At 48.1% G+C, this 24966-nt stretch overlaps 1 protein-coding gene across 1 annotated transcript; it reads left to right on the top strand.

The window, feature by feature from the left end:
- The first annotated feature begins 1295 nt into the window (after positions 1 to 1295).
- On the top strand, positions 1296 to 23811 carry ZNF398 (zinc finger protein 398). The gene is made up of 6 exons (XM_054563818.1): positions 1296 to 1503; positions 4288 to 4683; positions 9602 to 9728; positions 10267 to 10383; positions 18268 to 18381; positions 19655 to 23811. Exons 1-6 carry the CDS (start codon positions 1480 to 1482, stop codon positions 20809 to 20811), a joined length of 1935 nt encoding a protein of 644 aa, XP_054419793.1. The 5' UTR covers positions 1296 to 1479; the 3' UTR covers positions 20812 to 23811.
- Positions 23812 to 24966: the final 1155 nt, after the last annotated feature.

The following is a 24966-nucleotide window of genomic DNA, read 5'->3' as shown; positions in this document are numbered from 1 at the left end:
TTAAACTACTTCTGAAAATAGGTATCTTCTTGAAACAGTGCACAAAACTTCAGTCTGTGAAATTGCTTCAGTGAAATGTCATCACGAGCCAAAACATTTTCAAGACAAAGATTGAAAAAGGAGTGAAACCTTTACCTTAAATACGTTCCTATTAGGGGAAGGACCATTTAATAAACTGGTAGAAATATTATAGTAGTGTACTGGCAGAACTAGCCTTGCTGGCCCAGGAAACTAGTTGGAAGTGTCTCATTTAATGATGTCCCTGTTTAAGGGCCATGGAAGTATCCAGCAGTCGACTACCTACGTTTTTTAATCATAGAATTATAAAAATTAACTTTCCAAGGAAATTCAGATCCCCTCCCTTATTTTTACAAGTTCATTCTGTCATGGTGATAGTCTGATTCATAGAATTGCAATTGTTAATTGCCACACATTCCATTTGACCAAAACGTATATTCAGGTAGATCTCAACTGACATACTGCAGGTGTAGCTACTGTCTAAAAATAGCTTAGCATGCAGGTGCTGCAACAGGATGGTTTTCATACTTTTGCGATTTATGTATTTTGTTAGGGGCATTGGCTTGATTCAGTTGTGGACGTACAGGTTTAGGAGGGCTATGATTCATGGTCAGCTTGTCTGAAATGAGAACTGTGCTGGAAACTCCGGGTAACGTGGTTGTCAACCTGAAACAGACAACCTCCCTGGAGAACACGAGCTTCTTTCCTGTCCACAGACCCAGCAAACCGACCTCAATGATCGGGTTGTAAGGACAACTGTACGGTAAGTTTTAGCCCTCACACGGACCACGTGGGACGTGAACCGCTTCATCTTGGCAGCTACATTTGCAGCTTCTGCAAATGACTAACGTCCTCTTCATCACAGCCACGGGCGCCTGCGGCACTCATTCTAGCTCGCAGGCTCACTAGCACCCGCTCAGTTCTACCTTTCTGAATTGGGCTGCCTCCCGCCCCAGCGCCTCCCTTCGGGTGGTGCCTGCTAATTGGCCTTCTGGAAGGAAACACTCTCCAGATGAGCCCTGGTTGCGGCTGGGCCCTCAGCTGCAACCTGTTGAGCGCTCTTAGGTGTGAGAAAACAATAGACTTATCTCCTAGTGCAACCACCGCGCGCGAGCCGAGCCAGGCCAGCCGCCGGATGGGCGTGTCCGCTGGGCCGACAGGGGGCGCGCTGCGCGGAGGGCGGGCGGGCGGCGCGTCTAGGCCGCAGCCGTGCCTGGCGTGCGCTCGGTGCCCACAAAGCGCCAGCTGAGGGGCCGCTGCGGACAGAGCGCCGCTGAGCTCCTCCGTCACTCGAGCTCCTCCTCCGGCCGGCCACCCCTGTCTCGGCCGCGTCCTCTCGCCCCCAGCAGCCGGGCCCGACGGCCGCGCGAGCCCGGGCGCGAAAGGCAAGCCGGGCGGGTGCCGCCTGTGTGGGGCCGTGCGGCGGCGACTACTGCGGACCGGGCCGGACAGAGCAGGACCATGGCCGAGGCGGCCCCGGCTCCGGTAAGGGCGGCCCGCGCGCCGAGTGCTGAGCGCCCGGTGGGGTCCGGGCGTCACAGGTTGTGGCCCCCCGAGCCCGCGGGAGGGGAGGAGAGAGGGAAGCCTGGCCTGTCAGGCGCGGGGCGAAGCCCGAGCGACCGAACACCGGCGCGCCCGGGACCCGCGGGCCGGTGAGGGGCCTGGGTGTTGGGTGGGACCCCGACGCCCAGCGCGAGTCTGGGAGGGCTGGTCCCCTCCCGCATCCTGAGGCCCCGCCCTCGGCGCGAGGCCCCGGGCTCCCCAGCGCATCCGAGGGTTCCAGCGAGCGCAGGGTGCCAGCCGCTTTGCGCCGGCCGGACGCAAGGCGGTGGGCTTGGTGTGGCGTTTTCCTCGACCGTTCGACAGCTCGGGGCACGAGATGGCCCTCGGTGCGGTCCCCCGGAGCCTTGCACGGCCACAGAGGCGGTGTGACAGTGACAGGCATGATCGAGGCACTGCGGGGAGACAGGGACCCCCCTGGGCCCAGCACGCGACAGTGCCGGACGTCAGTGCCCTGGGCGGGCTTGCTTGACGTGTTTATTCACTCAGCGGGTGTTGACTGCGGGCCTGTGGGCGCCAAGCCCTCCGCCAGCTCCTGGGGCTGCAGGGGACCACCCCAGTCCGGGCACGCGACACCCAGCCAGCGTGAGCAGGGACTAGACCGGTGACGTGGGGCTGGAGGTTAGGTCTTGGACTTGCCCAAGCAGAGCCGCTTTAGTGGGTCGGGAGCCAGACGGGGCTGCTGAGGCGGGACTGCAAAAGGGGGAAAAGCGCAGGAAGAAGAGGGAGCAGTAGCAGTGGGGTGGGGAAGAGAGCAGAGGGGAATCTCTGCCCTGGACTCCTTTTCCAATCTTAAAAATTTAAGCAAACAAACAAACAAACAAAAAAGGTGGAGGTGTCTCAGTCCGCCCCGGCCGACCGAAATGTAATGGAAGCCACCGATGTCGCTTGGCGTTTTCTAGTAGCCACGCTTAAAAAGTGGAAACAAGTGGATGAAATTAACCGTAATGATCTATTTTATTTTACCTGGTGTTTACAGAATATTCCAACGCGTGGTCAAAATAAGGAAATTAATCGGATTTCCCATTTGTCTGCCATGCTAAGTCTTCAAAATCTGGTGTGTATTTCATACTCACCGCCCACGTCAATCGGAATAAGCACGTTTGTGCTCAGTAGCCACATGTGGCTACCACATTGAACAGTGCGGGGCGATCTTGTGGAGAAGAATCACAAGGGATTGAAATGTTGACCAGAAAAGAAGGAGAGGCACGTCCCTAAAAATGTGGAAGGAGTTGGCATTTGGAGCATGAGTGGAGAGATTGGTTTTAAATAGGTTGAAACTTTTTCCTGTGGGAAGGAAAGAAGAAAGCATGGGTTAAGTTATCAGTGAGTCTGAGGCATGAAGGGAAAGCCGAGAGGGTTTCGGTCTGGTTACTCTAACTTTCCCTCCGTGCCGTCTGAGCGTGAGGGCCGCAGCCGCCGGACTCTTCCTTCTCAACGAGTGCTCCCTGCCCCCACGGCATCGGCATCGGCATCGGCATCACTGGGGAGCTTGTTAAAAATGCAGAATCTCAGTTTTCCTCCCAGCCCTGCTGAATCAAAGTCTGCATTTTAACGAGATCGCCCGATGATTCTTATGCACATTAGTTTGAAGAGGGCCGGGGCTTGTAGCGGCCACTGTAGGGGCCCGGAAAAGCAGCAGGGGGGCCCCGAAGGGCTGAGTGCCCGCTGAGCTTAGAGACTGCTGGTGCGTGAAGTTGACCAGCTTACCTGGCCCTGTGACTCACCAGCCCGCTCACGGGAACAGGGAAGGAGAACGATTAGGCTGAGTCACACCTGGAGGGGAGCTGAGAGGGCAAGGCAGGTAGACAGGGTGGAAGGAGGCTGAAGGGATCAGCTGAGGAGGAAAGCAAGCTTGGGGCAGGCTGGTGAACCAGCAGCAAATGGAAGGTCCAGGGTTCAGTGAGGTCACAGAGCAGGTGAAAGGCACATCAGGAGGTGGGTGAGCAGGACAGGTGGGAGGTCATGGCCAGAGAGCCGGTTACCATAGCGTCAGGAGTCTTTGTAATGCTCGGCTCATCTCCTGTTTGTTGTAGGAATTTCTTTTTTTCTTATACTCTTTCAATGTGTACTGAGTGATGGGACAGCCTATTATTTTCTTCAAAGATCCAGCTCAAGAGTTACTTATATAGGCCAAAGTTTGCTTGCCTCAAGAGTCCCTGTTGGTTCTAGTTCTGCCCTGTGGAGTGACACAGTGTGAGAATACACAGGTCTCTGCTGCCGTGTGTTGTATAGCCTTCCAGACTCAACCTTCAGAGCTTACTTAGCTGTTGGCTGAATGGTACAGTTGTGGCTGGTAAGCAGGGCCAGAGCTTAGGTCGGTAAGAGGTTTGTCAGAGCACTCTGAGCTGGCTGAAACCGGGGACCTCTGTTCCTGGGGCGTGTGGGCCTCTTGCCCCAGACAGAAGGCAGCAGCGGCCCGAACCTGTGGACAACCAGCTGCCGTTCCTTGCATCCAGGGACTATGCCAGATTGGTTCTTGATCTAGTTCCACTTACTGTCTTAGTCTGAACCTCCCCTGACCCACCAGGCATTCTCTTGGCTTTTGATGCCGATGAGCTCCATGAACGTGAGGCTTGTGCAGGCACTGCTAAAACTGTATTTAGATGAATCTCAGATGCCCAGTTAAGCAGCCCTTATCTCCCTGGAGTTTAGATTGAGGCTCCTTCTAACACTCAATGTCTTGTCTCATCTCTCCATTGCACACAGACTTCTGAGTGGGACTCCGAATGCCTTACATCCCTGCAGCCCCTTCCTCTTCCCACGCCTCCAGCGGCAAATGAGGCGCACCTGCAGACCGCAGCCATCTCCCTGTGGACGGTAGTCGCAGCCGTGCAGGCTATAGAGAGAAAGGTGGAGGTGCACAGCCGGCGGCTCCTGCACCTGGAAGGGCGGACAGGGACAGCAGAGAAGAAGCTGGCCAGCTGTGAAAAGACAGTGGCTGACCTCGGGAACCAGCTGGAGGGCAAGTGGGCCGTGCTGGGGACCCTGCTGCAGGAGTACGGGCTGCTGCAGAGGCGCCTGGAGAACCTGGAGAACCTGCTGCGGAACCGGAACTTCTGGATCCTGCGGCTGCCCCCGGGTATGAAAGGAGATATCCCAAAGGTAGTACTTCACTTCTGGATGGAAAGCGGTACCATTGGTCCTTCCTTGTAAGGGATAGTCTAGGGAACCGTGAAGTTGTTTTGTGTTTATCTCTTTGGGAAGCATTTCATGTTCAATTTAGCAATCATTCGAAGTGTCAAACTTCAGATAGGAAAACTCCAAAAAAAGTTGGTGATCTGGCAGATGGATTTTTTCTTCTGCTTTCTCTCCTGTTCATTACCCCCAAATCACTTTTCTTAACCTGTTTGCCACAGTCTTCATGTAGATTTCACTCAATTAAATATTATTTAACTGAATCCATTTGATTTTGTTGGCAATTCCGGTGAAAAGTGAGAGGGAGGACAAGGAAAGGGAGGTAGCGTACATGGTTGGGGTCAGGGTTTGGGGCGATGTGTAGGTCTGGCTCGCAGACCCTGCCCTTCAGCTCCTTTCCAGAACTGGGCTGCAGTGCTGGGGCCCGGCCCTTCTGGAGGGAATCGCCTTGAAAACAAAAGGAAATGAATATCTTTCTTAAGCTGTGGAAAACAGCCTTGAGGCAGCTGGTTCCGGGCCATGCGTGTTTGTTTATTCATTCATCCAACAAGTATTTCTTGAACACTGACTGTTTTGCTTGGTATCTGTACGCTGAAGGCAGTAACGGACAATTCATGTATATTCCCCTGGAGCTTAAGTTTTAGTGGGGAAGGAAAAACAGTATAAACAAGAAAATGAATACATTTGGTTACTTCAATAAAAAGGAAGGTGCTATGTGGGGATTTTAGATTGTCTGTCAGAGAAAGTCTCATATAGGAGCTAATATTTGGGCTGACACTGGTGGATAGGAAGGCCCCGGCTGGCAGGGGGCCTGGGGGCGCGCTCTGGCGGGAGGAACACCGAGCTGGAGCGGCAGGGGAAAGCAGGGCCGGTTAGTGGGTGTGCGGTGAGCTAACAGGCGACTGGAAGGACGGCCGGGGGCAGTGTATTCAGCCCTGGCTGTACACAGGCATCACCTAGAGGGTTTTTAAACTTTGATGGACTTCACCCCTCGAGATTCTGATTTAATCGGGGTCGAGGGTGGGGTCTGAGCATTAGTAGTTCTTAAAGCCCCATGGCTGGTTCTAATGTGCGGCTAGGTCTGTGAACCACCGAGGTATGACACTGGAGACAAAGGTAAGGAACCTGGGTTGTCCTGTCGTGCTCCTAAGGGGAGGAAGTGGGGGGTTTTAAGCAGGGGAGCTACATCTGCTATACATTTTGAAAGAATCACTGACTGGTATGTGGAGAACATATCATCGGGGTAAGACCAGAAACAGAGAAAATCAGTAAGGCAGCTCTAATAGTTGGAGGGGTGAGAGTGGCTTGGACGAGGGTGGCCATAGTGGAATGGACCCAAGAGGACAGATTGAAAACATTTTGATGGTAGAACTGATGACATGACTTGCTGATGGGAATTAGGGAATCAGGAGTTAGGAAGAATAATAATTGTAAGTTTACTGTGTGTTAAGTGCTTCTGTTATTTTCATAAGAACCCTAACTAGTCCAAGATCGTGTAGTTAGTATAAGTAACAGAGTTGTATTTAGCCCAGATCGCTGACTGCTGGCCTTTCGGCCTGAAGAACTGGGAGGGCGGTGGTGGTGAGTGCGAGGTGGGGACCATCTTGGGGGTGGGAAGGAGTTAGGAGTTTTCCTTTGGCAGGTTGGAGATGCCTGTGTCCCATTCAGGACAGGTGTTACATGGTCTCTGAGGCTCAGAGGTGAGAACTCTTCGGGGACTGTTGATGTAGCGGTCGCAGTATAAGGCACATGACTGGAAGCGATTACCGCCGCCACTGGAGAGAAAGTGAGGAGCCAGAGAGAGTCCAAGGGCAGAGCCATGGGCAGGAGGAGCGGCCGTGAGGTGGGAAAAGAAACAAAAACAGGGACGTAGGTGGGGTCACAGGGATGAAAGACAAACATATTTCAAGGAGAGAATTTTCACCTGGGTTGAGTGGGTTACTGAGAGGCGTAGAGAGGTGAGGGCAGAGAATACGATTTGGCACCGACCTCGCTACGGTGGAGGCAGAGGGCTGAATGGAGAGGGCGCGGAGAGAGGTGGGACAGAGGCTGCCCGCCTCTGGGGGGAGGGGTGCCCAGGAGGGGGTCTCGGAGGCAGTGTCCCATGGAGACCCTTCCCACCGTGGCTGTTTTCGTTGGTTAGGATAATTTAAACTTAGCATTTGCCATAAGGATGACAAAAAGTAAGTGAAAGTTGCTGGTTGTCTTCCCTGGGTAAATGGGTAACATTTAAACTGTCCACCTTAAACTAAAATCATACATAAAATAATGTTATGGTTTTTCTTAAAGATTTCTTAATGAAATTACATGTATTGAAGATTTGCTAGATCAGTATATGGGAAGTAAAGTTTTGTGTCCTTGCTTTGCTGAAAATACTGTTATTCTGCCCCTACTCTTGAATACCAAGTTCAAAATAATGTTCCCTCAGAATTTTTTAATTTTTAAAGCTGTGGGAAAATGTTCATAAAACTTACTGTTTTAACCATGTTGAAGTGGACAGTTCAGCGGCATTAAGTGCGTTTACGCTGTGCAGCCGTCAGCACCGTCCATGTCCAGAACTTCCCAAACGGAAGCTCTGTCCCCGCTAAACACCCCCCCCCCCCCCCCCCGCCTCTGGCGCTTGCCGTTCTAGTTTATTTCTCTGAATTTGGTGGTTCTTACATAAGTGAAATCATCCAATATTGGTCCTTTTGTGACTGGCTTATTTCACTAACATAACATTTCCAGGTTCATCCATACTGTAGCATATCAGAATTTTCTTCCTTTTTAAGGCTGAATAATACTCCATCTTCCTTAGAATTTTAAAGCGTTGGTCCTATGTCTCACAACATCAAATGCCATTGATGAAAAGTTACTACCAATCCAATTCTCATTTGTTTGTAAGAAACCTGTTATTTCTCTCCATAAGCTTTTATCTTCTCTTTGTACTAGTTTTTCTGAAATTTATTGAGGATATGTCTGGGCCCAGGCCTCTTTAAATTTGTTTTGGGCAGTTGGTGTGATCTTGTGATCAGGAGACTGGTATCTTTTTCGCTCTGGGAAATTTTCTAATATGAATCTATATTTGTAACATTTTATCCCCCCTGCATTTTTTTTCTATTTTCATTTTGGAACTAGTTTGACAGATGATGGATTATTTTAACTTTTCCTTCATTTTTTTCATCTTTTTGACTAGAGTTCTGTGACCTTCCCTTCCAGCTTTTCTACTTTTTATTTTAACAACTACATGTTTAATTTGTTTTCTCCCCTGGCCAGGTGGCTCAGTTGAAGGGGGTATCACCCCAGGGCACCAGAAAAGCTGTGGGCTCTGTCCCCAGTTGGGATGGGTGTGGAGGGCAACTGACCTCTCTTTCCCTCTTAAAAAAGATGATAACAATCAATCAGTAAATATACCTTCAGGTTAAAAAAAGAATATTTTCTGGTTCTTAAAAAGCAGCTGGAACTTTTTTAATGGGTGCAATATGTACTTGACTTTTTCTGAGACTGTATTAGAGGTCGGTCTGATTTCCAGGTTATTGTGGTTTTTGCCTCTAGGATTGTTGGTAGTATTTGTTCGTCTTGGGGCTATTAGTTATTTCCTTTTGTTAATATTGAGTAATCCGTGCTTGTATACTTATACAAGTGCAGAATTCGACTGATTAATAGGAAGCTGGCATGTGTTCTCGCCTAGTGCCTAAGACTGTTCAACCAAAACCCTCCCTTTGCAGGGGAGGGCTAGGTCTGTGGGTGCTCGATACACGTGGGCTTCACTTTAAGGGCCCGTGGCAAGGAGCACATAGGCAGTGCGGGGACCCCCCGGTGCCCAAGGGTAAGGCCATACTCTTAGTGGTCAACACCCGTATCTGGAACCCCACGCCGCCTCCAGGCAGGTGGACAAACTTCCTTACAGATGAGGTTTGTGGTAACTGCACCGCTCCCTCTCTCTGCCAGGGCAGAGGAGGAGGATGGGCGCTCTTCAAAAGGCAGCCTTCCCCCTGCAGTTACAGCCACTTCCGGTGCACCTCTGCTCGGCGCACCTGCCGGCTCTGAGCTTGGGATTCTTGTGGGTCCTCAGCTGCAGTCTTTCCCGTGCATAGGAGGTACCCTGTCCTCCCCCACCTCAGGCCCCGGCCTGAGCCATACTCTGGGCCTCGGGAGAAACTCCTCCGAAGTTTGATCTACGGAGGGGCTCTGCTCGCTCTTGGCGCTGCTGTAGGTGGTGGTCCCTCCTGACCTTACGTGCTGGCATTTCGGTGGAACTCAGGAGGTACATGTGTGCCTAGTTCACTACCCTGACCCAGAAGCCCATCCCGATCCTTTATTTCTGCCATTATTTTATCATCTGCACTTTTGTTGTAAGATACCACAAATCTTTGTGTAGTGAGGTTAGATAAACTATTGAGTATCTGTATTTGCCCTGAGACCAATCTTAGGTGCTCAGCAAGTTGTAAAAATGGGCAATTTATGGTTCTAGCCTGTTTATAATCTACCTGTCCTTTAGGACTAGCCAAAGTCCTATCTCTTTTAGACTCACCACAGCCCCAGTTTCCAAAATTTCTTGTCCATGTCGTTAATTTGAATACAGCCACGTGCTCCTTTTGGGCAGAGAGCTTATTTTTATAATCCTGGTGCTTAGGATAAACCTTGTACTTAGTGGCTATTCAGAATATGTTGTGTTATGTGCATTACATACTGCTTCTCGTTTGTCCTACTCTGTGTGAGTGACTGTTATCTGAAAATTACCGCCTTTTCTCTTGAAACATTGTCAACTCCTGGAGGTTGATGTGTGTCTTAATTTTTTTCCTGTGTCACCTAGTTTCTTAAAATGAGACAGCACTGACTATAGATTTATTGAGTGACTGACTTGCAGTGAGAGGGACTGACCCCAGTGTCACTGTAATTCCAGGTGCCTGTGACATTTGATGATATCTCCATCTACTTTTCCACCCCGGAGTGGGAAAAGCTGGAAGAATGGCAAAAGGAGCTTTACAAGAATATCATGAAGGGCAACTATGAGTCTCTCATCTCCATGGGTGAGGCTGAGTTGACAGCTTGTGAGGGGACAGCAGCCCCAAGGGGCCTCGGAACGGTCCCTTTCCCCCCCAGCGCCCTTATATTTGTGCTGTCCTTACACACTCAGACTCTGATCCAAGCCAGGGGTGTCCAGCTCACCCTGGCTAAATAGGACGTGGAACTTCTCCTCGCGCCAGGCAGAGAGTGGAGCTCGGGGTCGGGTGTGCCAGCTGCAGTGCCGCCCGTGGGCGTCCTCCCTTGGAGAGGGCCTAGGTCCCGCCCCTTGAGACGCGCTGCCACTCTTACTCTGTGAAAAGGGCAGGCGGGCCACTCTCAGGCAGCACGTGTGCCTTTCCTGCCCGTTCCCTCTCCCCGTACCTGCTTCTCTAACAGATATTGTCCATAGTTGGAGGTGAATGGATGGGGAGAAGTGATTTAGAGTCTAAAAGAAATCCCCTTGGACTGGGGACCTCAAAGCCTTCAGCTCAGCCTTGATGGCAATTCATTATCATTCTCATTTATCTCTTTGTCGTACCTCCTTTCCCTTCTTCCTCCTAGATTATGCCATGAATCAACCTGATGTCTTATCTCAGATTCAGCCAGAAGGAGAACACAATACAGAGGACCAGGCAGGGCCAGACGAAAGTGAGATCCCCGCCGCCGACCCCGGTGAAGGTAAGCAGAGCAGATTGGCCAGTCTGTCTCCCTTTCCCGGGCAGAGATGATGGCTCAGAACAAGGAAGCGGGGCTGGGGCTTCCGGAGCCTCTCAGTGCTAGGGCAGCGGGACTGCCCTGCCCAGCCCAGCCCAGCCCGGCCCAGCCCAGCAGGGGGACGAGCTGCGAGGCCACCTTGTCCGGTGCCTTTGCCCATCAGTACCGCACCTTTGAGGGCTACTGATAGCATCCCATGACAGAGGTTGTGAGCCCTAGTTATTTAGTAAAGCGAACACGTCCACAGGGGCCAGGGCAGTCCCGAGGGAAGTGGCTTCCGGGGATTGTACCCCTGGTCGTAGAGAATTGCTGGGGGCGGGGACTGGAAGTCTGCGTGGCCCCCCAGCGATGCACTTAACCAGGGGACGCCGCGGCAGATGGTGCCTGGTGTGGGAGCCAGCTATGGTTATTGACCCTCCCTCATATTTGTGGCTGGCAGCTGCTCGGTCTGTGTAGGAAGGACGGCTGGCCAACGCGGAGCTGTGTGGTTCCTCGAGTCCCAGCTTTGCCAGCAGAGGATCTCACACCATTTTTGGTCTTAGCTGCATAGAAGGCTCTCAGAGAGCTCATCTTCCGGGGTCTCCGCCGGGCGATGTGCTTCTGTCACCTTGAGGGTCACGGAACCAGCAGGCGATCTGGAAACCCCCAACACAACCGGGCCTTTTTTTTTTTTTTTTTTTTTAAGGAAAACAAGTTTCTCGTACTCTTATTTTTTCCTAACATTTTATTATAAAAATTTTCAAACATGACAAAAGTTAGTCATTTTTTAGTGAACACCTAAATAAATACCTGCCACCTACATTCCAGCGTGAACATTTTACTCCTGCTCATCACATCTGTATGCATTTCTGCACCCCTCTCTCCGTCTGTCAGCCCGCCCGTCTGGTGGAGAGTGTATTTCAGAACCAGCGCAGACATCAATGCCTTTCCCCCTGAGTAGTTTGGCATGAATGTCATTAACCTGGAGTCCAGTTTTTTTTTTTTCTTTTGAGGTAAATTTTACGTATGATGGAAGGCCCAAATCTTAAGTGTACATTCTCTCTGAGGTAAGCATACGTCTGCCACACATTATTGTTACAACTGTGTGGGTGATAGTGTAGGCAATGTAACAAATTGAGTTTGATTAATATCTATGTGATGGATACATGTAATGAGTCTAAAGTTAAATCACAAATAAAGATGGGTGACTTAATCAGAAAGATTCATTATTGGAAGTTAACACCTCGGCCTACTCTTACTAGTTACCTGACGTGGCCCTCAGTGATCATAAATCAATGTGTCATTAATTCGGGGGGACGAATGGAAAAGATGTAAATAATTTGGTTTTGTAATGATGTATGAAAGTTTCATTTAGCTTCCATCTCGTCAGCTTGTGAGTAGTTAACCTGTACACATTAATACATTTTTACTTAAAATTAAACAGAGTAAGCTTTGAATTTACTTAATACTGTGGTTTGATTCTTCACAGTTGTAGCTTTCATGGGTGATTAACAACCTAGACATTTACCAGAACTTGAGGGCAGGAGTCATGACTTCCTAGGGCGTCCAGCCTTTTGGCATCCCTGGGCCACACTGGAAGAAGAGTTGTCTTGGGCTACACGTTAAATACATTGTGACACATCATCACAAAAAGAGGCCTCATAATGTTTTAAGTAAATTTACAGTTTTGTGTTGGGCCACATATTCACAGCCATCCTGGGCCATGTGTGGCCTGTGGGCCACAGGTCGGACAACCCTGATAGACCAATCAATATACAGCATTGAAAAAAACTCTCAAATGTGTCTATCTTTAGAACCCTTTAGCTCTTATGTTTTTCTCCCTCTTTCTCCCTTCTCCTCTCTATAAATAAGTAAATAAAATCTTTAAAAAACAAAACCCTTTATATCTCCTCCGCTTTTGTGTTTAACTATATATTCTAGAGTTTTAATTAAGTCAGTTATTTTCTTTGTGTTGTTCAAACTGTCAACTTGGCAAGTGAGAGGACTTTAAATTGTCTCCTGTGTCCTTCCAGTACTGCCTCAATACTTGTTTTTAGGAGGGGGGAAAAGTTCCAGGCTGTGTTTGGGGTTCCACGACCACCTTCCGGGCGGGTAATCCGCTAGGAGGATACACAGGACTCAGCATGTAGTCGTGCTCGGGGCTAAGATTTATCACAGAGAAAGGATACAAAGCAAATAGCAAAGATGAAAAGCACGGGCAAGGTCTGGGGGGACAGAGGAGCTTCGAGAGTCCCCTTCTGTGTCCAGGACACACCTAATTCCTTCAGCACAGAGTGGGGACAACACTTGCAGAGTGGTATCTCCCAGAAAAGCTGATTAGAGGCTCAGCACACAAGGTTCTCAAGGGAGCTGGTCGCGGAGGCCGCCAAGGCCCTCCTAACTGTCAGGGGATGTTTTACACCAGCATAGGCAGCTGTTTGCCAGCCAGGGGCCAACCTTGCGAGCAGGCATTTCGAACACGGGCCTGTGTAGATTTCTGTTCTCATTACACATTAAAAAGTCCTGGTTCACCCTGGCCGAGTAGCTCAGTTTGTTGGAGCAGTTTCCCAATGCATCAAGGTCGCAGGTTCGATCCCTAGCCAGGGCACATACAAGAATCAACCAAAGAATGCATCAGTAAGTGGAGCAACAGGTTGATGTTTCTCTCTCTCCTTTTCTCTTTCTCTCTAAAATCAATATTAATAAAAATTTTTGAAAAAGTCCTGGTTTCCTTGCACTGGAGAATAGTACCAAACTGGTTATTAAGGTTCATAACAGATCTTTTCCTGTGAATACTATGTGGAGGCTACTAACTTTAGGCAACTTTAGTGACAGAACTAATAAAGATTTCTTTTGCTAGATAGTATCCATTTAACTCTAATCATTTAAATCTTTAGAAAAAGCTAATCAAATTTTCTGATTTTTGAGCAAGCAGCTTCTCTCTCCTCTAATATCATCTTAATCGATTTTAATCCATGAAATTTGTGGTTGGACCAGTGTGGTTATATTAGAATATTGATGTACTTAATTTTCTAAAATACATTTCAGGTTTTACCCATGTTTCTTAAAAAAGAAAACCTATAGTTTATTATTGTTTTACATTTTAGAGCTTTCAGGAGAACTGTGCCTTATAATTCAATAAAAATATATAGGTAGAATGGAATTAATTTAATGCATTCTCTCCATATCATCTGTATCTGATAGAGGGAAAGAGAAATTATCATACCCTCCTTTGAATAGTCATTGATGCCTAGTATCTTAGATAAAATCGCATACAGTTAGAGAATAGTAAGTAGTGAATGGGAGAAGACAGAAAAATATAAACTTGAAATTTTTCTGAAATTCTTCTTTACCTCTTATGAGACCAGCGGTATGTTTGTGTGGCCGTTATTTGGTGACTGATTTTTTTTTTTTTTTTTTTTTAATACTCCTCACCTGAGGCCATTTTTTCAGTGCTTTTCGAGAGAGAGAGGAAGCAGGGGGTGGGAGAGAGAGAAACATCAATCAGTTGCCTCCCATACACACCCTGACCAGGGATTGAACCTGCAACCTGTATGTGCCCTGGCTGGGAATTGAACCGCCAACCTTTTCGTGTTGGGAACGATGCTCCAAACAGCTGAGCCACACCAGCCAGGGCAACCACCGTGTTTTCTTGATCCATTCATCTATCAAAGGACAGTTAGGTTGCTTCCATATCTTGGCTATTGTAAATAATGCTGCAGTGAACATATGGTTATGTCTTTCGGATTTATTGTTTTGGGGTTTCTTTGGATAAATACCCAAAGATGTAATTTCTGAGTCATTCTTTGTCTCTTGCTATATATCATATATAGCCTTTGTTTTAAAGTCTGTTTTGTCTGGTATAAGTATTGCTACCCCAGCTTTTTTCTTGTTTGCTTCCATTTTCATGAAAGATCTTTTTCTGCTCCCTTCTGTGTGTGTGTGTGTGTGTGTGTGTGTGTGTGTTTCTGTCTGAAGTGAGCTGGGGAGACCTCTTTGGTTATTTTTATTTCCCATGCATCACCATTATCCCATGTTTATCCCTGTTCACTTGGTCCAGCAAGACCACCTTTTGATAAAATCAGTGATTAAGCCACATCCAATATAATCCTTTTATTTTAGTTTATCCTATTTGAGAGTAAGAATCATCCTGGAAATGATAGGACTTAAAGATTTTAAATTACTACACAAATACTTAACACATTCATTCAATTATGTTATAGCCCCACACCTATTTCACAGAAAGTTTCAAAAAAAGTTTTTATATTTTTACCAATGATAGTTTCATGTGTCAAATATTTTTATTGCTTGCTTAAGGAGTCTGCCTTCCCCATAGTTAAAGTCATATTCAGCCAGTGTAGACATTAAAATTTTATATTTTCTTGTGATCAGACTTCTATTTTTAGCTACCTCTCAAACCTACAACCTCAGCATTTGTTGACTTTCTCTTACCTGGTCAGTATTCGGTTTTTCTCGATTACCTGGCTTTCTCTAGAGCCTGCTGTTTGCAAAAAACAATTTACTTTCATTTTGTGTCTCTTCAACTGTGCACCGGTGGGACCTCTCAGGCGTTGGAGGAGCGTGCTCTGAGTGCCATTGCAGTGACCTGGCCAGCAGCTGCCCTGCTGTCACGGCACAGGTGTCTGTGTCAGGCCATCTTAGTAGTCACGTTGTCCTGCTCCTTTACTTCTAAAAGGTCCCCAGGTTGCGCACACCCACCAAACTGCAGTTGATACAACTGTGTCCTGTGCATTCTGTGACTGTAGGGTTAAGACCCAGTTCAATAAAATAAATATTAACTTAGTTGTACTGACCTAGTTAGTTAAGTGACCCCAGGAACTTTTAGCATTGTTTTTCAAAAAGAGCAGTTAGCTTCCAGGGGTTCCCCAGGTTCAGTGAAGACCTACCTAGTCAATGAGCTGTAATAACAGCCATTTAAACTTCTGGAGAACTGACTTACTCTTTTTTTAGCCCTGCATAGCTTTTATGGTTGGCTGCTGACTAATATTGTAACAAAAGGTTGGAAAGAATTCACGTGCCCATCAATAGGGAATTCTTGAATAATCGGTGGTACAGCTACACAGAACAGCATGAAAAGAAATGAGAAAGATCTCTGTAAACTGCCATAGGTATGTCCGGAATATATTGTAAGTAAAAAATCAGGGTACCGCACGGTTCGTGCAGTGTGACACATAAAGAGGAGAATTACCGGCTTGCTTAAATTCTCACAAAGAAACGATGGAAGATTAAAAACCAATACCTGTTCAGGGAGAGAGAGACTAGAGGTAGAAGCTAGACCTTTTGAGTGTACTGTATTTTCTATTTACTATTTTGGAACCTTGTAAATATTTTACTATTAGGAAATTTGTTTAGGCGCGCTCTCCCTCTCGGGAGGACACCATGCCCTTCCCTTCTCCTCCTCCCCCAGACACGTAACCTTTGCCTGCCTCTCCTAAGCTCCAAGGGCCTCCTTTTGCTTCTGTAACTTATTTCCTGAGCCTGCGCAGGCCAGCTGACTCACCTCTACTACCTCTGTGACAAGGTAGTAGAAGTGAGCCACTGCTAAATAAACTCTTGTTAAAAATTTTTTTTTCTTTTAAATCAAATACATGCTGACATAAGTAAACTGTATTATGATGGTGACAAATAGATACAATAGATTTCTTTCAAATGACTTCAGAACATAGTATTTTAACTGTACATCCCTAAAAGAATATATGCTAAGGACCAAAAGTACCCCCAAAATTTAAATTGCATTCATATTTTTGTTAGTAATATGGGTATTATTTTGAAACATAGAAAAGCAGAGATCATGTTAATGTCATTAGAAACCAAAAATTTTCAGGTAATACAGAAAAGATACTAAATCAAAGGATTTAATTAAAATCCTATAATCTTAAATATAAATATAAACTCATAACACTTTTCTTTTTCTAAAAAGTATGTGTTTTTATAGCTCTGTCCTTTGAAAAGACTTTGAGGCAGTGACAGCCTGTTACCAGTTAGCATCCTTATCATCCCAACTGTGGTCTCTAAATTCCATTTCTCAGAGATCATTGATTGTGGGCTTCGAGTAGGAAATGTCCAGGGTGAACCTGGGATGGTTTGTCATATCAGAAATGAGACTCAGATGCTCGATGACGTGAAATGACGCAGAGATCTGAGGAGGCTGTTTCTGGCCAGAGAAGGGACGGTCCGAGCATTAAAAAGAATGATGACAGCAATGGGTTGAAACTCATCAAATGTGTAACATGACATGATTTCATAATGATAAACCAAAAAAGAAAGGTCAAACCACTTAAATCACTGAAGTTTCTAGAGCACTAGCTTGTTATTCAAAAAATTGGTGCAGAGAAACAAACATTTTAAAAGTCTCATATTGCTGATGGATAGGAAGTTCATCCTCCAGATGTCTCCTAAAGATATTTTTCCTTATACCTACCCTTTGCCCTTCTGCTTCTTTCTTTATATATGTGTTTGTATAAAATCTGGGCCCCAGCTGGGTGGCAGTTGGTGGGAGCATCGTCCTGTACACGAAAAGGTTGCAGGGTCGATCCCCAGTCAGTGCCTGCAGGAGACAACTGATCAATGTTTCTCACATTGCTGTTTCTCCCTCTCTCTCTCTAAAATCAATGGATGTATTCTTGGGTAAGGGCTTAAAAAATTGTTTTAATCTGGAAGAAAAAAGATGAAGTTGTATGTTTCATAGATTTTAGTCTTATAGCTCAAAGTAGGAAGTCGGAAAAGCAACCTGCCATATGTGCTAAACCCTGTGTCTCGCCAGTCTCTCTGTGTGACCTGACCGTCTTTGGGGCCTTAGTTTTGCCCAGCCTCTTACTTCGGCCGTGGGCATACCTTCAGGTTTCAGTGGTCTCCGCTGGAGAGAAAGGCATCACGGAAATCAGCAAGTTCTCATTTGCCAGGATAAAGCCATAGCCTGCTTACAAGGCTTTCCTGGGAAATAATACAAAGAGCATGAATTTACTCTGGCCCTTGTCAGCTGGCCAGCTTGTCCTTTTAGGCCAAAAAAGGTGGTATAGGCCTCAGCTGGAATAGCAAACGCAGCTGTTTCTGCACTGACCAAATGAGACGTGTTCCATGTAACGCCTTTGGAGTCTGTTCTCTCTTCTTTCTGAAGGAAACCCTAAGACCTGAGGGCTTGCAGATATGATCACCCCCGCCCTTCAGGAAACAGTGACTTCTATCATTTAATAAGCCAAGGTAATATTTAGAAAAAGCCTAGAATTGGGAACCTGGAAACTATGTTTCTGAGGAGTCAGGTCTTTATTTATACTGATCACTTTGTAATTCTGGAAGTGTATTTGTTTTTTAACTAATATTTAAGAAAAAATAATTTTGGTCAGTTTTTTTTCTGCTTTTTTTCTGCTGTATTTTAAAGCAAACCTTTGAAAACGTGGTGTTTCACCATAAATATTTACTGTTTATTTGGGATCTTGGGGGCCTTCTCTACTTAAATGGAGAGAATATTCCTGTTTTCATTATTTGATTAAAAAGCAGCAAGAGAAAAAAGTGAAAAGATTTTTAAAGTAATTGTGCTAATGAAATGAAAGGTACTATTGATTTTAGATTATTTCAGGGTATCATCTCCAGAATAAAAATTGATTTGTTTTGAAATGGGCTCACTGAAAATAGTGAATCAAGCTGAGTACGTACATAATGTAAAAATAAATTTGGTTTCATTTTGAACTGGCTCTCTAGGTGTTATATGGATGTTTTTTAAAGGCTGGTTCAGTTTTGTTGTTGCTTAGAATTAAATTTGGGCAAAACATAGTGTTCGACAAACCAACATGATTATTTTAACTTTCTGATTCAAGTCCCTGAAGGCCATTTTTCCCCCCCCACAAATAGAGCCTGGCATTTCAACATCAGATATTCTGTCTTGGATTAAACAAGAGGAAGAGCCCCAGGTTGGGGCCCCACCGGAGCCCAAGCAGAGTGACGTGTACAAGGGAACCTATGCTGGTGAGTGATGAATCGGAGACCTGCAGGCCAGGTCCCGCCTGTGCCAGGGCCGACTGAAGGCACAGCAGGTGACGTGGCCTGCAGAGGCAAGGGGGCAGGGGAAGAACGGGAAGGCGGGGGGTGCGCACACACTCAGGTGTGTTAGAAATGAAACCAAAATCGAACTAAGGAGTTTAAAGTGAGAAAACACTCCTAAGTGTAAAGACAAATCAGAATTGTCAGAGGGAGAAAAAGGAGTACATATAGGTAGACCAAAAATAGGAGGATGGGGAAAGACAAGAACATTTAAATATCATGGAGAAGGGATAGAACAAAGTGGGGGCAGGACAAGCAGACACGGTGGAGATGAAAATGCCACGGGGGAGGCACACGGGAATGTCAGTGAAGAGCTGGCCCTCAGGAGAAACAAAGGTGGGAGACACAGCAGATCGTCTTCCTTCTAATGTGGGTTGCGCCGTCTGTGTTTTGCAGCCTGAATTATAGAAGAGATTCTCAAGGTCAGAAGGGACCCAATTGTTTACATAACTTTATGCAGCCTGATTTTTAACATCTTCTATGTCCTATGTTCTTTTGGACTCTAGAAAATAAATTAGACAGTTTCTGCTCTCCAAGATATTTATATTGGGGACACACATATCAATACTGGGCCTACCTGTTTTTAAGTGTCAGGAGTGAGTGGGATAGGTTACCTATATATAAGAAATGAGAGGTTTGGAGAACATGCCTCAGTTTTAGTTTATGTTTTAGGTAAGGCCTAAGGAAGAATGCGAAGCCAGAACTGGGCCTTGGAAGCCTGGTATGATGTGGCTGGGTATGTTTGGGAAGAGAGGAGGTGCATTCTACAAAAGGAAGGACAGAATGAGCAGAGATGCGCAGCAGAAATGTTTACTCCATTTTCAGGGACAGTAAAGAGAGAGCTAACAATCATGAAGGATTTGCCTGGCAGAGTAAAGAGGAATAGGAGTAGGTTAATACATGAATGTAGGCCTTGGCACAGTAGGCAGAGTCTCAGAGCTGGTGAGCAGAGGAGGAACGTGACGAGAGCCGTGCTGAAAAGATCGATGCTAAGGTGGTTCCTTCTCCCGACGGAGCACTGAGGAGGTTTGGGTGTTGGGCCGCAGGGACCGTGGACAGCGTGTGATCTGCTCGGCCCCCGGCGGAGTTTCTTGTTGGAGCCAGCAGAGAGCTCTGAGCGGGCCGTGAGGGCTGGGGAGGGCGCCGCGGGGCTGGGAGACCTTCGCTGGCGGGCGTGACTCTGAGTCCTTTCTTTCAGATGAACAGCTTGTCATCAAAGCTGAAGGCCTTGCCAGGGCCTCCCTGTGCCCTGAGGTTCCAGTCACCTTCCCTTCTCCACCAGCAGCAGCAGCAAAGGATACTTTTACAGATGTGACTTTCAAAAGCCAGCAGTCTACGTCCATGGCACCCTTCGGGCGTCCAGCCACTGACCTGGCAGAAGCCTCTGAGGGACAAGTGACTTTCACTCAGCTGGGTAGCTACCCCCTGCTGCCGCCAGCTGAGGAGCAGGTGTTCTCATGCCACCACTGTGGCAAGAGCCTCAGCCAGGACATGATGCTGACCCACCAGTGTGGCCACGCCGGGGAGCACCCCTTATCCTGCGCCCAGTGCCCCAAGCACTTTCCGCAGCAAGCCGAGCTGGGCAGCAACCCCCAGGCCCATGCCACTGAGACACCCCCCACCTGCCCGCACTGCGCCAGGACTTTCACTCACCCGTCCCGACTCACCTACCACCTCCGGGTCCATAACAGCACCGAGCGCCCTTTCTCCTGTCCTGATTGCCCAAAGCGCTTTGTGGACCAGGCCCGCCTCACCAGCCACCGGCGAGCTCACGCCAGCGAGAGACCCTTCCGCTGCACGCAGTGCGGCCGGAGCTTCAGCCTGAAAATCAGCCTCCTGCTCCACCAGCGTGGGCATGCGCAGGAGCGGCCTTTCTCCTGTCCGCAGTGCGGCATAGACTTCAACGGCCACTCCGCCCTGATTCGCCACCAGATGATCCACACAGGCGAGCGTCCTTACCCATGCACTGACTGCAGTAAGAGCTTTATGCGCAAGGAGCACCTGCTGAACCACCGGCGGCTGCACACGGGCGAGCGGCCCTTCAGCTGCGCGCACTGCGGCAAGAGCTTCATCCGCAAGCACCACCTCATGAAGCACCAGCGCATCCACACGGGCGAGCGGCCCTACCCCTGCGCCTACTGTGGCAGGAGCTTCCGCTACAAACAGACGCTCAAGGACCACCTGCGTTCGGGCCACAGTGGAGGCTGTGGGGGTGAGAGTGACCCATCTGGACAGCCGCCCGATCCTCCAGGTCCCCTCCTAACTGGGCTCGAAACCTCTGGTCTGGGCGTTAGTACTGAAGGTCTAGAGGCCAGTCAGTGGTATGGGGAGGGCAGTGGAGGAGGAGTCTTGTGAACCTCCCTCCTTTCCTGGTTATCCATGTGCCTCCAGGGCAGGAGAAAGGCCCCTGCAGTAATCCCCGTTGGCACATTGGTGCGTTTGGGGTTCTGTGCACTTGGCTAGAGACGTTCTTCAGTTTGAGAACTTCATAGTGTTACAAGAACATCACATTTTGAAACCCAGACAGACCTAGAAAGGAGCTCAACATCCCCGTCTTTCAAAACTGTGACCTGAGCAGAGGTTGCAGGGAGATAAGCAAGATTTGGTGTCCGGTAATTCATCACAGGGTGGTAATAGATTGAGAATGATTGCAGTTCTGGGTAGAGACAGGTGCATGGGAAGAGCCACCAAAGCTTGGAGCCCATGTGAGGTGGAGCGTGTTTCCCTGAGCCTTTCGTTAGTTTCCTGATGGGAGGACAGTTGGTTAAAAGAAATTGGTCAAGCCTCGGTCTATGTTCCTGCTCCTCCCGACACCAGCTCAAGTCCACTTGTGCTAGTGGACGCCTCTCCCCAAGTGACAGCTCAGTGCATTCTTCCTGGGTTTCTTAGTCTAATTCTTCTGAGTACATTTTGTTAAATATCGGGTGAGCAAGACATCTGACCTGTAAAGCTTTTTAAGGGCAACAGCTCCTACCTTTCACCAGCCTGATTTGCAGCATTCAGCCCCCCTGGCATTTAAACTGCTAGAAACCCCTGCCGAGGTCCCTGTTAAAAAGTTGGGAGCAGGGGTCTCAGCCCTTCAAAGGCTAGAGGTCCCAGAGAAATGACAGAACAGCCTAGCTGACAGTTGTGCCTGAACCCCATTTCTTAGAGTCACTTGAAATTCTTATTATTTACAAGCCTATAAGATGACTTTTCCATTTCTGGTGTCTGATATTTTTGACAGTCCTCAGCAGAAAAGGTTACAGCATTTTCCAGAAGTGTTACGGAGTTTCAGAAAGTGCCTGTGGACGCCCAGCTTCCGTTTCCCCCGCGGTGAGGTGCTTGTGTGATAACGCAGCTTTGTTGGGCCACCACCTGGCCATTCCCGCATCGGCAATGGGCAGGTTGAGGGGCTTCAGGTCACTGAGCGCTAAACACTGACACAGGGATGGCCTCTTCCTGCTGGTTTTGCTTTTAGGGACCTTGGCTACCATGTGTCCTTTTGTCGGGGTCACTCAGTCACCTGGGAGCATTTGAGCCTTGTTCTGTACCTAACTGGCTTTGCAATTGGGTGTAAGTCCCTTTCTTTCCTTTTACAGAGCTAAGATTTTTGTCTGCAAAATGAGGCTGGTGAAAGGGAAAAAGTGAGCTGCTAAGAAAATTTTTTTAAATCTTGTGATACATTCCTTCTCCTGCCAAAATCCTATCTCTGCCTCTGGCTTCTATCCAAGCAACGCCAAATAAGCCACAAAATCAAAGCAGACACATTCCTGCTGAAACTTGACTGAAATCAGTTTGGTTTGTTGTTTTAGTTTTGCTTTGAGCCTGAGGTGGAAGACAGAGTACGCAGAGGCCCTAAGTCTCAGGCAGGTACGCCGTTTATTGCCCGTCCTCTTGTCTCCCTGAATCCATCTGAGATGCATCAGAACAAGCTCTGGGAGTAGTTAGGACCCTTTGTTGATGAAACAGTAAGGGAAGGACCCATTTTCTCCTTATCATCTAGCTCAACCTTTACCCTACCTGGTTGTATATAACCACACTAGGAAAAAGCATGCACCCCAGCCAGCTTTGCTCCTGGGGAGGCTTTGTCTGAACATGCTGTTCTTCAGGATAATCACAGTTACTGCATCTGCTCTGTGACATTCACAATACCAGGGATCGTGGGAGACCTAAGAAATGTGTATGAGACCATAACTTAGAGTCTGAAGGCGATGAAGAAACCCAAGGGTATAGAGCAAACTGCGGCAGATGAGGAACAGAATGCTGGCATATTGGGAGCTTTCTAGTAAGGATCTGGACTTACACTATGAGAAAATGGGGGGTTCTGGGAATTTTGGTTTCACAGGTGACCCACTAGGAACCTGAGTGAGATCCAGCTGGGTTTGCACCTGGATCTCCTTAAAGAAAAGGTAAAAGAATTAAGTACTATCTTAAGATGGTGCGTTCCCTCTTCTGAAGCTTTTACCAGGGTATGCTGAAGAGGGGATTCTAGGTGTGACGCTGGCCTAGATAACGTGGGTAACTCAAAGATTTACCGAAGACAGAGTTCACTAATGAAAGAGACCCATGGGTGAAAATGCTACAGATAGTTCCCACAACCCCTTCTGCAAGGAACTGTAGTCGGCAGGGTCCCAAACTTTGGCAAGAAGTGAACATGGTTCTGATAGATGAGTGAAACAAGAGCCATGAAGCCGAATGAAAGAGAGTGGGCAGGGCCATGTCAGGAAGATGGAGAGGGGTGTGGTCCTACTCTTTGGCCCTGGTGCAGACTAGGAGTTCAACTGTGGTACATTCTGGTCTTCCCTCCCTCCACTGGACAGAACTCCAGGTCAGCTCCAAATTAGATTAGAGAGTGTGTTTGCCTAAGATTCAAGAACGGATAAGTAAAATGGATCAGTGGAAAAGATAAAGCCTGACAGAAAGGCTTCAGTGTACAGGGAAGCTTGGTCCATCAAAGGCTCGTGAGAGAAACCATACATTTAACTCGGCAGCTGAAGAAGTACCTGTGGATTCCTTGTCATGAGCAGATGAGACAGGAAAGAGGAAGAGCCAGAAACGCGCTTACCAGTCGGCCCTCTGGCCTGAGGAGTCTGTGCTGTCTTATAAATAGGCACCATCTCTTCGGAGTGGATCCAGGCGTGGACTGCAGAACTAGATTCACTCTTTGCTTACTGGGTGTTTCATTGTTACCATAAGATGAACCTCTGGTTCAGCCACAGATGTGAAAATAAACGGAAGTTGATTGTCTAGAAGGTGAAAGCTGATGACTGATCCTTTCTGCTGGATATTTGATACTGGCGACACCATAGCTGGGCTGTAGCTAGAGCAGAGCATAAGTTCCCTCAGCAACAGCAAGTCTGCAGCGTTCTCGTTGGGGGCCTGCTGGGCTGCTTTGGGGGCGTTTTTGAGAGAGTCGAGTGCCCATGCCTGCTTCTACCTGGACCAGACCCAGCGGCTTACTGGGGGATAGCATGCTTGCTGTCCATGTCTGCACAAGCCTTGCTGGTGTAAGAGGGCCCGAGTTCCTTTATCTGTACGTTCCAAATGGCATAGAAACCCAAATTCCTGCTCACATTTCCTCTTGAGGAGGGGCAGGAAAGCCCCCCGTTCCTCCCCCGCATCCTAGCTTCCCTTAGCTAGCCGCCCCGTGGCTGCTCAGCAGCAATGAATAAAAGCAAGTCTTTCCCCACAACGCTGTTACAGACCAGGAGCTCAGTTACAGGTACATGTCGTGTCTGTGTGCTTGGTGGATACCTTTGACCCTGGTCTCTTCACTCTGCAGAGGAAGCAGAGTTCATACACAGAGGACATTCTTTAACTAGGGAAGTGTTGGGCTCTTACAAGCAAAAGGTAGTCGAGTTAGGTCAGGGGTGGGGAAGGCGTGGGGCCTGGCGGTACACAGGGCTTGGTATGAGGCCACATCATGGAGTTGGTGCAGCTTTGTGGTTTAGAGAACGCACGCAGACCTAGATTCAAGTCCTGGTATCAGCAGAAGTGACATAACATACATGTTTTATTTAACCATCATGAGCCTAGTTTCCTTATCTGTAAAATAGAATGATACCTCTGTCTCCGAGGTGTTGGGTGCCGGGATACCCATGAACGTGCCGAGCGCTGAGCCTGAGACGTCAAAGGGGTCAGGGTGGCAGCCCTCAAGAAGGTGTGCAGGCCCAACCAGAGGCTGGAAAGCCGGCTGAGCCTGGAGCAGAGGTCAGGGACCGAAGCTGCTCTGTAGATGCACGTGATGCTTGAGGTCTCTGCTTTTTGCTTCCGTGCAGCCTGTTCTTTGACTCCATCTTTTCTGTACGTCAGTTCCACAAGTCCCTGTGTGCCATGACACCGGTGGCTCTGTGTCCCTTGGCTTTTTTAGCTCAGATTCTAAGGTGTGGGCTCGGGCCCTGCTCTCCTTACCCCAGGCCCCAGGAGTTTTCGGCCAGCCCTTGGGTTGGCTGCCCGCGAGTTACGCGCTCATCTTGCTTCAGTCAGCTGCAGTTGGGAGGGAAGGCCCTGTGGTCCCTGCACCAGGAT

This window comes from Pteronotus mesoamericanus, unplaced genomic scaffold (assembly GCF_021234165.1).
Source record: "Pteronotus mesoamericanus isolate MK-2021 breed Mesoamerican mustached bat unplaced genomic scaffold, CSHL_Meso_final scaffold_85, whole genome shotgun sequence".
Classification (NCBI taxonomy): domain Eukaryota; kingdom Metazoa; phylum Chordata; class Mammalia; order Chiroptera; family Mormoopidae; genus Pteronotus; species Pteronotus mesoamericanus.
This window is presented reverse-complemented; position numbering and strand designations above follow the sequence as displayed.

Coding starts and splice junctions, on each gene's coding strand:
- ZNF398 (XM_054563818.1), top strand. CDS start 1,480: ATGGCCGAGGCGGCCCCGGCTCCG. Junction 1,504..4,287: donor CCGAGGCGGCCCCGGCTCCG/GTAAGGGCGGCC, acceptor CATTGCACACAG/ACTTCTGAGTGGGACTCCGA. Junction 9,729..10,266: donor TGAGTCTCTCATCTCCATGG/GTGAGGCTGAGT, acceptor TCTTCCTCCTAG/ATTATGCCATGAATCAACCT.